The sequence below is a fragment of the Chenopodium album genome, chromosome 1 (assembly GCF_948465745.1).
Source record: "Chenopodium album chromosome 1, dcCheAlbu1.1, whole genome shotgun sequence".
In the NCBI taxonomy this organism is placed as follows: Eukaryota; Viridiplantae; Streptophyta; class Magnoliopsida; order Caryophyllales; family Amaranthaceae; genus Chenopodium; species Chenopodium album.
Genome location: NC_137834.1, coordinates 3,815,423 through 3,830,993, shown reverse-complemented (window position 1 = coordinate 3,830,993; position 15,571 = coordinate 3,815,423). Strand labels below are relative to the sequence as shown.

The 15,571-nt window shown below is 32.7% G+C and overlaps 2 protein-coding genes and 2 long non-coding RNA genes across 6 annotated transcripts; 2 read left to right on the top strand and 2 right to left on the bottom strand.

The window, feature by feature from the left end:
- The first annotated feature begins 338 nt into the window (after positions 1 to 338).
- LOC145633170 (uncharacterized) lies at positions 339 to 1,071 on the top strand. The gene is made up of 2 exons (XR_014112593.1): positions 339 to 556; positions 717 to 1,071. It is a non-coding gene; the product is annotated as an uncharacterized LOC145633170 (long non-coding RNA).
- Positions 1,072 to 2,768: 1,697 nt separating this feature from the next.
- LOC145633124 (uncharacterized) lies at positions 2,769 to 3,769 on the top strand. Its single transcript, XR_014112591.1, has 2 exons — positions 2,769 to 3,198; positions 3,299 to 3,769. It is a non-coding gene; the product is annotated as an uncharacterized LOC145633124 (long non-coding RNA).
- On the bottom strand, positions 2,769 to 4,748 carry LOC145633065 (uncharacterized). Its single transcript, XM_081685376.1, has 3 exons — positions 3,691 to 4,748; positions 2,953 to 3,534; positions 2,769 to 2,856 (listed from the first exon to the last, which is right to left on the bottom strand). Exons 1-3 carry the CDS (start codon positions 4,746 to 4,748, stop codon positions 2,772 to 2,774), a joined length of 1,725 nt encoding a protein of 574 aa, XP_081541502.1. The 3' UTR covers positions 2,769 to 2,771.
- A 3,295-nt stretch (positions 4,749 to 8,043) lies between these two features.
- Positions 8,044 to 11,459, bottom strand: LOC145640286 (OVARIAN TUMOR DOMAIN-containing deubiquitinating enzyme 4-like). 3 transcript variants are annotated; one of them, XM_081691591.1, is made up of 6 exons: positions 11,178 to 11,298; positions 10,022 to 10,143; positions 9,811 to 9,851; positions 9,571 to 9,669; positions 8,906 to 9,061; positions 8,044 to 8,681 (listed from the first exon to the last, which is right to left on the bottom strand). In XM_081691591.1, the coding sequence occupies exons 1-5, from the start codon at positions 11,212 to 11,214 to the stop codon at positions 8,914 to 8,916; spliced, it is 447 nt and encodes a 148-aa protein (XP_081547717.1). In that variant the 5' UTR covers positions 11,215 to 11,298; the 3' UTR covers positions 8,044 to 8,681; positions 8,906 to 8,913. The 3 variants fall into 3 exon arrangements, with proteins under 3 accessions (XP_081547717.1, XP_081547723.1, XP_081547713.1); XM_081691597.1 differs by lacking the exons at positions 8,044 to 8,681; positions 11,178 to 11,298 and adding an exon at positions 11,350 to 11,459 and having other exon boundaries at positions 8,689 to 9,061; XM_081691587.1 differs by lacking the exon at positions 8,044 to 8,681 and having other exon boundaries at positions 8,689 to 9,061.
- Positions 11,460 to 15,571: the final 4,112 nt, after the last annotated feature.

Sequence of the window (15,571 nt, the reverse complement as noted above, 5' to 3'; positions counted from 1 at the left end):
CATTTAGCACGATTTGAAGTTGTAATTTTAACCATTAATCTATTTGTATACACTTGTTAACATTATAAAAATATAATTTTTCATAATATAAAACTATATAATGAGATAAAACCAACAATGTATAATATGACTATGTTTTTAGTACGTAGTATATTTTCATGAGAATCGGCAAGTGAATAAGTGAATCAATTTCATTATACTTATTGTATAAAATGACTTATTCTACCAAGATTCATTATCATATTCTTTAAAAAAAAAAAATAATAAAATAAAAAAAAAAAAAAAAAAAAAAAAAAATCATTACCATATATTCATAGTCGTCTCATGGTAAACAAGTCCATAATAGTCCAACTAACCAGTAACGAACAAACCTCAAATTGCCAATACTAATTACAAAAAACAAAAATTATGAATAAAATTCCATGAAGAAAAGTCTATATTATAATTTCATCCTCCATCTATATATGTGTTGCATGAACATTGGAAGATCATATAATTAATCAAGAAACTGAGAAGAAGAAAAACACTTAAGGCCCTTTAACCTTCCTTCATTGCGGTAATTAATACTTGTTTTTTTTTTTTTTTTTTTTTTTTTTTTTTTTTTTTTTTTTGAATATTATTATTTTCTTCACATTATGCATAAATGCATGTCATTACTTTAATTTAAGAAATTTTTATTACCATTTTCTGATTTTTCTTCACATTACCCTTGATAGAATCATGACTGAGAACAGTAGCACAGGCAAAAAACGTAAGATCGTTTGGAAAATCACCAAAATAGTTATCAGACATTCAATCTACCATGCTACAGGATTGTCTCATCTCAGTTTCATGGAAGTCGCTTACAATCTATTTTAGCTGATCGATTGTTCTAAGATCCATGGACCATGGTGTACTTCGTAATTTCTATGTTACTCCGGGAGTAACATGCAAAGTATATGTTATTTTGAAATAAGTACATGTTATTTTATATTTGCATATATTTTTTTTTTATGTTCAACATCGATTATTTTATAATACTCCAATTCTATAAAATTCATGTAATTTTGATATGAAGTTCTTATTATTTCATTCTTGCATGTTTTTTTTTATACATACTCGTACTATTTTAGCAAAATAACACAAAATTTAAACAAAATAACATACTACTAATGGTGAATAATCCCAACTTTGCTCAATTCGCTCAAAATAATCCCAATTAATTTTTGATTATTTTTTAATAATCCGAACTTTAGTATGAATTTGCTACTAATGGTCCCAACCGATTATAAAACTTGTTACTTCGTATAACAAGTCACCTAACACGTGTCAGGATTATTATTTTTTAATAATCCGAACTTTAGTATGAATTTGCCTGCGACTGGCCACTCCCTCCGGCGAAGCTCGGCCACCTTACCCCTTTCCCCTTCCCACGAACAACCCGTACCGTATTTCCCAAATTCCCCCACACCGACGCGTCAACCTCCTCCCATTTCCCCCTCCCCGATGCACCGCATAACCCCAAAATAAACGACCTTATATCAGACTCAAATTTACCCAAAAAACCCAACTAGATGCCTTCCTTAAACAACCCAGAAAACCAACGAGAAGTGGGGTGAACTTCGCCGACGGGGGAGGGGGGGAAATGAGCCAGCGTGATGGGCGCAGGCCAGTCAGGAAGTCAGCAAACCGCCGACCGTCGGAGGTGGGGGTCAAGCCTGGATGGGACAGCGGTGGTTGCATTGGTGGTGTTTTTTTTTAAAAAAAATAATAATTTTTGTAAGTTAATTAATTAAACAATTAAATCAATAATATAAATTAAAATTATTTCTAACCAATCATGTAATGACACGTGTTCATTTAACTTTTTTTTTTAAAAAAAAACATTACCTATTTATCAGGTTAGTGGTCATCGGGACCATTATAAGTAAATTCGTATTAAAGTTTGGATTATTAAAAAATAATCAAAAGTTGAGATTATTTTGGGCAAATTGAGCAAAGTTGGAATTATTCTTGTCAATTTTTTTCCAATAACATAGATTTAGGCAAAATAATTCAGACATAATTGGTATGGAGTACATGATCCAGGAGTATATCTATAGTACTATACAAAGAGAAAGGGCATCTTGGTTGATAAATTTGACTTTTCCCAAAATGTCCTTCTTCATTTCCAAATTTACTATTTCAATTTTTTTTTTTTTTTAAATTACCATCTTTAAAAATAATAATAATAATAAAAAAAAAAATAAAAATAAAACCCTACCATCTTTTTTTTAAAAAATAACTACAATTTTTTTCATTAACAATAGAAATCGGTAAGCTAGAATAGTTAAACGCGGGCCTGAACCACAAACCAAGAGAGATTTTACTTCACAAGTCTAAGGAGGTTCCATCCCAAAATCATATGGTAATAAGAGGAGTAGCCCCTTAGACTTATAAAGTGTTTAAGTCTCTCTTTCCCAACCAATATGGGACACTTCCATGTAGTGATACACTTCAAAAAGAATTCACACAGATGTAGTACTACAGAACAATCTTCAGTGTATTCACAATAGAAAGCCATGACTAATGATAAAATAGCGCGAATTGGGTTCTTTCATCTTATTCAGCTAAAAGTTTAAGGCTACTAGCATGTAAGCTGTAATGATCATCCTGAAGCTTAAGTACTTAACTCTGACAAAACAACTTACTGATGCAAATATGTTCAAGTCTTTATTTGACAGGCCAAAATGCCAGTCAATTGCTGAAATTATTCCACTTCCTAAACCTTATATATCTGGCAAACAAATGTTCTAGTCCAGCACCACTAGTTTCTCGTACTCCTCGCCTGAGATGGCAGCCTCCATTGTCTTCACAGGGTCCAACACCTCAGCCTCCGTAGTCTCCACAGGCTTTGAAACCTCGGCCTCCATTATCTTCTCAGACTCTGGAACCTCAGCCTCTATCGGCTTCTCAGGTTCCAAAAAACTTTCATCAAGAAACATCTTTAGCAAATTCTTTGAGAACCCACTAACCAAGGCCACCCCTTTCTGGTTGCCCAGGACAGGAGTAGCACTAGAGTTCCTCAAATTCCAAAAGACGATTTCAGGAACCTTTGAGAACCCCTTCTCATTGAACTTCCTGACAATTGCCTGGTAGTCAGTTTCCCAGTCATTAGCTGATGCCTCATCAAACTCCATGTCACTGAACACGAAAAGTCGCTTGATCATCTCATCTTCTGTAAGCTTTCCCTCCACTGCAACCTCAAGGATTTTATCAAACACCCTTTGGAAATCCGTGTTCATTTCCCAATGCAATTGTTCTATTGAATGGATTTTAGATCGAAGATCTTCCCCTTGGATGACTTGCAACTGAGGGAACCTACTGAAGGTTATCAGCTTTCCTTTCCAAGGCTCCTCACTCAACTCAGAGACTAACAACCCGAGAGCGACACTCACTTCTAAGGGCAAGCCATACATGCTCCCAGATACATCACATATGGCAAGGCAATTCTTCAGCTTCCCAATGTTGGAGAGATCCTCTACCATTCTCTTCCATTGGAGCTCCGAAACAATCCTGTTTAAAATTGATTTCAATCACCAAAAATCAAATTTAATCTGTAAGATTCATTATTATGAATGTTATCAATTACTTAATTAGTAGACCATCAGTTATCAAAGTTCCAATGTATAAAATTTTGTTTTAGTTAATTAGTTCACAAAATTTGCTTACCTTGTCATGGGATCTTTGTTGTTTTTGGGATCCTTGACCTTCTTTACAATTTGATGAGGGAGTAAAGCTCCTGCTGCTATCTTAGACTTCCCTTGCACAACACGTTCTAGGTACTTTGTAAACCGCTCTGCATCATTCTTATAAAACAGTTGAGCATAGTTCTTCATAGCAATTGAGGCAACTCGTGAGTAAACGATGGAATTCCATTCTCTAGCACTCATATAGACCTCAGGCAACTTTAATGATTTGCGCAATGGAACTAGTACCTCTTTCCTTAAACGGTCCCTAACACGATAAGCATAATGAGCATCTTCAATCCCTTCATATTCAGGGTATCGATCTTGAGGAAATAGCCTCCTAGCTATGCTCTCACAAAGCAGAGTATAGTTGTCAAACCTCGAGTACAATGAAGGGCACCATTTTGCTGCTAAGCTAAGGTCATCATAAGTTCCTGACCTTATCTTCTCTAAATCAGATTGAAGGTGCTTAGCAAAGAGTTCTGAGACGTGATTATGCAAAAATCGATAGGTAGGATCATTGTTGTACCTCTCTATACCCTTTTTTGCAGCTGTTAGTCTCTTCTCTTCAGTTGACTTAGGCTTAGGCTTCAAGCCTTTCTTTCCCTCCTCCTCCAAATATGCTCCACCATGCTTTAACCACCACTGACTACCACCATGACGGCGTCTCTTCTTTAGCAGATCTATTTCATCTTTGCGAACTGTGGGACCCTCAAGAAGCCGGTACAGGATTTCTAGAAGGTCTTTAAAGTAGCCAAATCCTGCAACTGATCCAACATTGCCTGCTAGAGTCTTGGGATGATTTTCCTGCAACCACAAAGCAGAAGTATAAAAGCCTTCCCTGTCTGATTTACCAGTCCCTCTAATACCCCTCAGGTTGCAGACAAGCTTCAGAGCCGTGCATGGATCCTGTTCCCATGCTTGCTTCAGCCTTTGGACCACCTGTTCAGCCGGCGTGTCAGGTACCACATGGAAGAAGAAATCGAGGCATGGATTCCCTGAAGACATGTAAGTAGGGGAATAATTTTCAGTGCGTCCCATTACTGGTTCCTCATATCTGTTGTAACTCGAAAGCATCAAGTCCATGAAGGGATCTCCAGTACTAGAATCAGCAGTAGTAGGACTAGCAGAAACACCTGAGGTAACATTATCCTCCTTTTTCGCAGTGGTGAAGGGAGACTGGTATAACTCTGGTGGACCAAGAAGGGTAAGTTGAAGTCCATCACTACCATTTGACAAACCTGTATTACTAGCTGCAACTGCACAATATCCGCGACAAATTGCTGAGGAAAACTTCAATCTGTCTGGTAAGCCTCCAGAGAACTTTCGGAGCAACATGCCTAAGAAAACACCAAAACTATAAAATTTTCGTGAACTGCTTATCGGAAGGGTTTATAAATTGCATTAATATGAGATAGATAGGCAATAAAAGATCCAAGAATAACATGTGCCAAACTGCAAAACAAATACAATTATCATGGAAATTTTAAAGAAGACAATGATATAAGTTATAATGAAAATGGCAGTATTCATTATCATTGAAAAGCTTCTTTGACAGGACTACTAGGATTAGAAAGAAATTTACAGTAAATCCAAAGCTATAATACGAATACGTAAAGGAAGCACCTTAAACCTCTTTTATGCTAAAATGTGTTCATTATACATTGTAAATTGTAATACAAAAGATAATAGGAACATAGGGTAGTCTAGATCATATGAACAACTAATTTCATTTTTATACAGATTACTAGTATTTTGTATACAAATGAAACGATAAATTAACACATATGTAACAATTGATGATTTACTACCGTGATAAAATATCTCTACTTTTTACCTAGAATTTAGTCAATTTATCAGTATACGACTGTATAAAATATCTAGCATGTACCTTTACAAATTATGTCAAAAAATGGTACAATACATATCTAGCAAGTACCTTCTTTCAACATCTTAACTACACCCGGATATGTGATAGAATTCGCAACTTAAGTTAATAAATATTCATAATTTAGAAACCCTTTTTCTCTTCATATACCATTATTTTGGTTTTTCTGGATTAAAGCAAGAATATTATCATAAACATAGAAAATTACAGCAATTCAAAGTTATCAAACTACTACTCATTTTAAAATTAACAACGAACATTAAAAAATCATAAGATATAATAAAATTTAAAATCAAAATAAATTTAGTTTTTACTAAATAACAAACTAATAATTGACAAAAAGATAGAGTCCAAACCTTGAGAAATTCAGAGTGATGTTTGTATTTCAATGAAATGAAATGTGGTATATTATGTGTGAAGAAACTTGTGGTTATTCCGGAGTTAATTCTCTTCCCAAAGGTAAGGTTTAAGTGGGGTTTATTAGGAAAATAAATACTCCGTAAGTATTTATATGAATTTTTAGTTTGGAAAATGGATAATGAGAGTGATTATTGCCGATATGTATGCTTTGGTAACAGTTTACTTGGTACCCAAGTATCTATAGTTTAAGGCTACACCTGTCCCTAAGAAGAATAAAAATAAAATGAATATATGGAAAAGAAATTGCCTCATTTCTTTTATTGCTAAATAAATAATACTTCGTATGTATCTATATAATAAATTATAACTTTCTTCCCTCAAAAAAAAAATAAAAAAATTATAACTTTCTTCAAAATAATAATAATAATAATAATAATAACTTGCCTATGTACTTTTACATACAGAGTAATATACTAGGTTAGTTATGTACTTGCCTTAACTAAGCACAATTCCCTCTTCGACTTTTGAATGGTTCGTTAGAGTTTTTCTCCTTATCAGTTTCCGATTTATTCAGGGATAGGGAACATAAAGGGTGATTTACTGATTTATATCATCTCAAAACATACATTTTAGAAAAATGCACATTTTTTTTTCTTTTTTTTTGGGCTTAACAATTGCCAAATGTTAATTAAAGAAATATACGTACTTAACATTTGAGGTTGCTGGTATAAGTTCTCGTAAGCTAATTGATAAGTCAATATAAACTCCATGATTCGAGGTATTTTACAATTATATTATGGCCTGTTTGGTATGGAGCATTTCATTGAAATGCTGGAATTGGATCAAACACCTTGTTTGGGTATTCCAAAAAATTTAGAATTGGAATTGGCCCAATTCCAACCCACTTAAACTTAAGTTTATTTTTTATAATTTGAAATCCAGCATAAAAGTCTGTCATTTGAAATCCAAAAAAATAACGACAATGCATCTTTCTCTCTCCTCGTGCTTTCTCTCTCTTCTCGTTCGCTCTCATTGCTCGTTTGCTAAGAATTTGTGCGAAACCACATCTCTCTACAAGGGTTGTTCAATTTGTTTAGCTTGAATTTGTTGTGTTATTGGTTAATTTATGAGAAATTAAGGTTTTATTTTCTATAATCTTAGGTTTAATTGTGTTGGATCTTCTTGGTAATTCTCTGATTTTCCTTCAGATTTTATTTTTTTCCTTTGAATTGGCCTAACTTTCCTCCAAATTGGCCCAATTTTCTTTCTATAATGTATTTTGTTTCCAATTGAATTTCGAAGTTGTATGCATGCTTTGATTGATCTGTAAATTTTTTATCTAATGATGATTTGCTATGTTTATTTCATTATGTGTAAGATTATCTTTAAACCCTAAAATCCTGAATTAATTGTTGAAATCAATTGTTCACTGCAAAGAAAGGAGCAATTTTGTTCTAGACATGTTGCTACTAGTAAGCTAATAGTGTAATTTCCAAGGAGTCTGAATTCCAAAGGACAAGACAAAGTGTTGTGAATAGGTTCGTAAAACAATGGATTCGATGAGTTCAATATGATAAAAAGATGTATCGAATTAGCAGAGTTAGTCTAAATTTTATATGTAATGATGAATTGATGATGATTAGTAGATTTAATTTGTTTAAGTGGGAGTGAACTTGAATTACAACTTTGATGTAAGTATGTTGTATTTTTGTGGTGATTTTATTAGAAGAATTTGCCTTTGTTTGAAATTCTGAATTTGAAATACATTGTATTACCAAACACCTTATTAGCATTTGAAATTCCAAATTCATAATTTCCCAAACAAATGACTTGGAATTGAATTCTAGCAATTGAAATTCTGGAATTGAATTTCACTATTTGAAATGAAATAAGAGTATCCAAACGCAACCTTAGGGAAGTAAAAAGATACGAAGTATCTAACACGTACAGAGTAATGGAGGAGAACATTTTAAGTGTATTCTTTATCTACAAAGTTTCCAGTGCAGCTCTTAATTAGTTGAGTATTGCAACCTTCAAATCAAATATTTAGTAAAATAGGAACTGATCATAAGAACTACGAAGTAGTAATTTAGCAATATTCCCCATTACTCTATTTCTGTTTATCACCACTCTAAATTTTTGACAAGGATGCTATGATTACCTAAAAATTAGAGAGTAATTAATACCCGTAAAATAGTACAGGAGAAAGTCCAATACGAAGTATATAGCACATTGTGCCAAGTAGTACACCTATGAGCTATCTCGGGTACACAACAATGGCTGAACCAGCATCTTGGCCCATTATATATGAGCATTCTGACACTGTGAACTGTATCACAGCTTTCTGGTATAGAGATTTGTCTAAGGTCACAATAGGCAGAGCACAGACCGCAGATACACTGAAGCTGTGCTCTGCCTTACAGCTAGAACTCCGATGTGGAGATTGTCTGACCCCATTAGAGGGCTATCTTCGTACCCATTGCATAGTTGTCTAATATCAATCCTGCCTACTAGTAACCATGAATACGAGAAACACCAGTTAGATTGTTTCCATGCAATATTTACATGTTACAAATGCATAGCAGTATAGTACAAAGTATCAAGCAGATTAAAAGGATTTGATCATCTTGGGTAACACCATATATAGTCATTGTAGTCTGTAATCAGTAGATGCAACTCATGCAAGTTCCAGTAAAACATTATGTCCATCTTGTCTCTATACACCCCTGGAAAAGCCGCAAGATTCAAGGGAGATGAAAAAGAAAAGGGAAATAAGACAAATCGAATATGAAGGTTTGAATCTGAAGGAACTTTGATTATATCTAAATTTAGGATACACTTTTAAACACTTCTATCTAGATGGATAGTTCGAATAATGGCAACTCCAAATACAAGTATGTATCATCTTTTCTACCCTTAACAAAAAGAAGAAACAGATAAGATATCATACCGATTGCATTAAGGATTACTCTTCAATGCATCATAATGGCCATACCCATGATAAAGAATGCAAATTGGACTCTGCGTACCATACTCTTGTCCATATTCTGCTATGATTTTAAGGTTACTGGATTTCTTGTCAAGCATGTAAACGGTGATGGGCATCCTGAAGACAAAGGTATGAAAATTGTCAAAACAGCATAGAAATTATTAATGCTAATGTTTTCAAGCCTTTAAAAGGCCAAATTACTACTAATTGCTCCAAATTTTTCCATATCACACTTTGCTCTTTCCTCCCTACAAAAATAAGTTTTGGAGAGTATGTTCAACTGTTCAAGTAAAATCGGGTTAAATAAATTTAGAGAAACTCACACAAGAGATGCTCAAGTTCACCTCACAACTAAATTATATTTGTGAAATAAACAAATGAGATTAATAGACTCAATAAAGTTCAAATAAGGGGTTTTGAGTGAAAAGAATTAAGCCTATTTTTGCACATATTCGAAGGATAATTTGGGTGTCTAAATTGATGATGCTAATGAAAGATTTTTCTATGAAAAATGAGCTCGAACTTTAACAAGCAAGGATGAAAAAAAAAAAAAAAAAAAAAAAAAAAAAAAAAAAAAAAAAACCCTTAGCATACTGTGTGAAGGGCATTAGATAACTTTCACTTACTTCAGAACATGTGAGGCCATGAGAAGCTCAGGTTCTCCTCCCCAAACATAGGATTTTCTCATCTGACAGATATATCTGTCAAATTTATCCTCCAGATACCTGAACAATGAATTACAGAATATAAATGGTGATGGAAAGAAGCAGAATAATTTCCTACGACTTCATGGTACATAATTCAATTATTATGAGAGAGACTCTATGGTTTTTATAGCTTAGAGCAAGGTCTTCAATGGAAATTACCATTCAGTATCTTTTCGTCTCTTGATCAATTCATCCACAACCTGTAAGAGGCAAACAGAATATTTAGCTAAGAGAAGGTAAAAAAAAGCTACACTAAGAAGACACTGCCCTATCAACAAACCAAAAAATGCACTAAATTCATAAGCCAAGACAAATGTTGATAATCATTAATTAGTTCACAAGACCTTGTAATTAATAAATTCTCACTTACCTTGTCTCTAAGTTCATCTGCGAGTTTCTTTTGAAGGCTCTCACTTGGAGTTGGCATCCCTTTTATAAGACAGGAACCCTGGACCACAGCTCGAAACAAACAACTGCCATCTCCAGGTATACCTGGAGGAATTGCATGAAAATATCATTCCAATAGCCAATATATACAACAGCTAACTTAGAGTAATACAACATCCCATGCAAAATAAAGTTTGTTTTTCCCTTGTGTGACTTGTTGAGTTGTCACTGGTAATGCAAGAGATGGACGGGAAAAAAAAAAAAATCACTATATGACGAAGAGAAGATTAACAGAACATGAACATACAACAACACGATGGTAGATCAGATATCCCTACAATCTCAGAACTTCCCCTTTATACCACTAGATAGCTTGTTGCTTTTGAAAACTAGACGAGCCTAACATGATACTAGATAGATTTTGATAGAAAACATTGTAATCCAACAAAGTAGTGTTCATCCGAGAGCGAAATAAAAATGCAATGGGAATATGTGATAGATCTAGCCCTTGGGCATCAACAAATTGAATTCTACTAGATTTTTTCTGCCTTCATAAAAAGTTCAAAAGTATTCTTGCATAATATTATCACTAATACAGCATTACAGTTAAACCAATGCCCAATCAACTTCTTAGATTTTCCCTCAACCTCAATCAACTACCAGATGCCTTGCTAAGTTGCTAATTCACAATTTCCTAGCTACATAGATTTGATGGTCAGCATATCTTACAACAAGCTTACATGCAACTCAATTCATACAATTCATCAAATTATGACCAACTAATCAAAGTACTAATTCCAAAATTAGTAAGGCATTTAAGATAAAAATCAAAATATTAATTCCAAAATTAGTCAAATATTTAAGATAAAAATCCAAATTTTGTTCACCTTGATCATAAACTCAAGGGTCACTATTCCCACCACAATCCATCTCCATAAGGACCATAATCCATGATGGTACTTAATTTGATATTCATAACAAATGTACATTCTTGATGCTAAAATTAACACAGCACATAATTTAAGAAAGATTAATTTGATATTCATAACAAATGTACATTCTTGATGCTAAAATTAACACAACACATAATTTAAGAAAGAATTAAACCCCAGAAAACCCAGATGAGGAAAAAAACATACGAATAATTTGCAGTTGATTAGAGTCGATATTGGGCATTTAGTTCTTCAAAAATCATCAATTGGGGTGTGGGAAAATCAACAAATTAAACAAATTCTAAATTTTACAGAACAATTATAATTTTGGGGGGAATTTGGAATTGATTAAAAAAAGAGAAACTTAAAGAGAAATTACCCATGAAAAGGAGAGAGAATCGAATTCCATTGTCCTTTGTTTAGCCATTTTCAACTGCTGGTTTGGACTTTGGAGCATCGTTTGTTGGTTGAGAGCTGGAAAGTTTTTGGGAATTTTTGGAGCCAAAAAGAAGAGATGGAGATTGAAGTTGACCCCTTCAATTCTTGTCACTCGGACTAAACTTGTTTTTTTTTTTTTTTTTTTTTTTTTTTTGGGATTTATTTCAATTGCAAACCCAATAGTGAGAGGATGGTTAGCCAATTGGGCCAATTGTTATTTGTGTTGCAATGATTGATCGTTACATGCACCTGGGTATAACATACATTCATGAGTATTCTTGTTTTGATTTTTTTTTTTTTAATTGGGTGTACGATGCACCCGAGTGTATATAACAAATTCCAGCAATGATTGGCTTCGAAAATTCAAACACTTGGATTTTATAACTGGTAAAACTTTATATTTCGAACAGTAGGTTTTGTGTCAAACAGTCTGATCAAAAACTATTTATGGTTGAACCAAATTATATTTGTGTGATGATACTTTGTGTTTGTCAAATAGGTTTTGATCATTTTGCTTGAGATATTATATTACGGGGTAATTATTATATTCAATAATTTTGGGATAATATACAATTTTTATACGACAAGCTTAAGAAAAGGGTTAATGAGTTTCTCAATAGGATGTCACTAACTTACATTTGAAAGTGTTTATCAATGTCCAAAAGACCAAAACATGACAATATCTTATAAAGTATGTCAATTAAGTATAATTCCTCAAAAAAAAAAAAATGTCAATTAAGTATAAGATGTGCCTCCTCAAAACATGTTTATGCTATGATGCTATCATTGTAAAGTTTTCTCTTACCTAAAAATGTGGGAGATTTTTTATGTACTATGTATAATATATTAATGCGGCCTAAATTTTAATAGAGTATTAGATTAGATTCATATACTTATTGGGTATTTTAGTTGATTAGAGTTTTAAATAGTTTATCGATTAAGATAAATTGTGCAAAACAAAACCAAATTTTTGCACCTAATGAAGGGAAAATAGTATATTGTCCTTTAATTCATGATAACTTGACAATTAATGGATTAAAACTTGCACAACATTTGTTCATAGACGGCTCAAATATTGTATGTGTTCAATATTACCATTGTTTTTAGATAATGAGAAACCATTCGTTTCCGAGTTAAGCGTCCAAATATTAACAACGTTCATTTATCCTCAAAAATTGCATGCATGTTAATTGCATCCCAAAATTTAGAGAAAAAATGAGGCTCAAACTAATTCAATTATTTTGCAAGATTATCTTTGCATTTTCTCATCCTCTTTGTTGGGATTTGTCAAACACAATTATTAAGGTACGTAAGTGAGATTAGTATTTTTCTTAATAATTATTAATTTTATGGTAATTTCATATTCAAGTACGAAGTCTATAATATTCTTACGAACCCCTATAATTCTTGCAAATTTTAAATCCCATACATGATGCTTCCTATAGATTTAAATTTTGAATAGATGAAATATTTTTGTCATGTTGATTGTTAATTTGTTATATACTAATTAGAATTATGCCAAATCGTGGTTAATCATTGTGTAATTCATTCGTTTAAACATCAAAAGAAATTGCTTGGGATGTGTAATATGTTGCTAAAGAATAGATTTTCTAGTTCTTTGTCGTCGAAATCATTACAAAATTAATTGGTTGTTTTAACTTATTGTATGTGTAATTTTGCCATTAATTAAAATTCAATTAGCAAAAATGGTAAAGTCTTGTATATATATATATGGATGTGAGACGGTCTTAAAGTAAGGTTAGGTTAATTTTTTGTTTCAAAGAACTACTTACATTTGTACTAGTTTCCAATGTTAATTTTGTGTTTAAGAAAATTGACAGAAGAAACATGTAATTTTATATTTCAGTAATTTTTGGTTTCTCATTATTATTTTCCAAATGAATGTATAAATATAATGATGCAAATAATAATTTTAGGATCGATATGCCATATGCCTCGATGGCCTCTAGACGTGGCCCATTACAAGCATGTGGTGCTTCTATGCTAGCCATTGCCTTAAGCCTCTATAAGAAAGCAACTGAGCTCCATGGACCTATAGGTTCGGTGACAAGACGACTAGCCAAGCTAGGTTCGAAGATGGTTAGTCAGCCCTTGGTCTATATTGTTCTATATCCATGGCTCGCGATCCTTTTCATTGTTGATGACCTTATCCTATCGATGGAGAAAATGTTGGAGACTCGATTCCCTCGATTGCAACATGTTTTTGACAAGATTGATAACTTGGTTGGTAAGGTAGAGAATCTTCCTAAGGAGTTTGAGTATGCCATGAGAAATTTTCCCGAGGTATTGTACAAATTTACCTTCTTATATTAAGTTGTCGCATATGCTATAACATGACGATTGTATGTGTAATTTGGGAGGGCGCAAAGGAGAAGGAAATCGAGGTTGATACAAATAGTGATAACAATCAAAGTAACCAAAACAAAGTGTTACCATCATCTACACAAGATGTTGTGAACACGGGAGATAATGTTCATGTAGTTGGTGCCACTTGCGAAAATAATAAAGGTACATTAACAACATCATTAATGCAATCGTTCCCCCTTTTTAATTTATAACTTCTGTAGTAAAAAAAAAAAATTATAAAAAAAATTACTAACTTTATTTCATTTCATAAAAAAAATCATTTGTTATGATAAATATGAAATAATGAAACAAAGGTAGTATATTGATATTTTATTAGTTTTAATCGTTTTTTTTATAATTTAAATTCTAGATTCGTCCCAACAAGTTGGTAACAAGGAAGCGTCGAAGAAAGGGCGGAAGGAAAACACTAAAATTGAAGAGATGAAGTCACAAGGAGTTAATAAAAAAGGTATCAAGAATAAAAAAGCTACTAAAGATCACAAGAAGAAAGATATGGCAAAAGTCGATAATCATCAAGAAACTCATAAAACAAAACATGAAATTAAGACGGGAAATAAAACAGATGATCATCCTTTGTTGGAAATCTTCGACTTTGGTTGGGAAACTCCGAAATCAACCATGTCGCGGCGTAGAGCTTCATACACATAATAGGGATGATGATAGATTTGTGATAGATTGTACGTATATATATAGTAGCTAAGATACACCAAGTATGAGAGTAGCTATAAATTGTATTTAGGGTGAAATAAAAATTATTGATCACAAAGAAATTAAAGATAAATCTATCCATAATATAGTTGTAAAGATTTGACAATAATATTATTATACTATGTATACAAATATATAATATAAAAATCATACGACATCTACAAAAGTGATTTAACCGTGTTAGATAGATGTGTGCTATGATGAACGATGGATATGCTACATATCATAATAGGATACCAGTTGTTTTGTTGACAACTATAATTGTTAACTTAACATTTCTTCGCATATATTTATATCAAACGATGATAAATCAATCATAATATTGTTCTAGTCCTTCTAGTTCCTTAACGTCAATGATTAGACATGATTGGACAAAATGATCCTTTATCATATGAGTAGTTGGGTCATCCCATTGCTTAATTAATTAGATTCGCATAGTTGTACAACGAAATCATCAACTAAAATTAGTATATTAAACTAAGTTATACTATTAATTTCAGACAAAAAGAGTATTATAATAGATTTTGAAAAAACTAAGTTACGTAAAAGATAAAGCCATTGGTCTGCGGCGTAATATATCTTTGCTTTGGCTGTAATGCCTAATTTTTTTCTCCCTCAATTCATCTATTATCCACAAATATAAAGTTCATGTTAATTTGTTACCGAGTAAAGTTTAAACTTAAATGTTCGTATATACTCTGTACCATGGAGTATAAATAATACCCAAGTTCGCACTGAACGAATGCTTTTATAACAAAGAACTGCACCTAATAGTACACTCCTCGTGTTTGAATCGAAATTTGAGATATTGAAGCATGTCACTCAAGTTTAAAATCGATCATACAAAATACGATCTGAACTATGGACAGTGTTAGCTTTAGATCATGAATAATGGCATAAGGAAGGAACGATTACCTCGAAGCAGAGGAGGTGATTACTGATTAATGTCTAATTGTGTAGAGTAGAATCGATTTTTAACTCCAAAAACAATCTGAAATAGCATGATATTTACTTTATAATAGAGTGACTCAAAGCACTCAATTACTTCATCCAAGGACCTAGGGCTC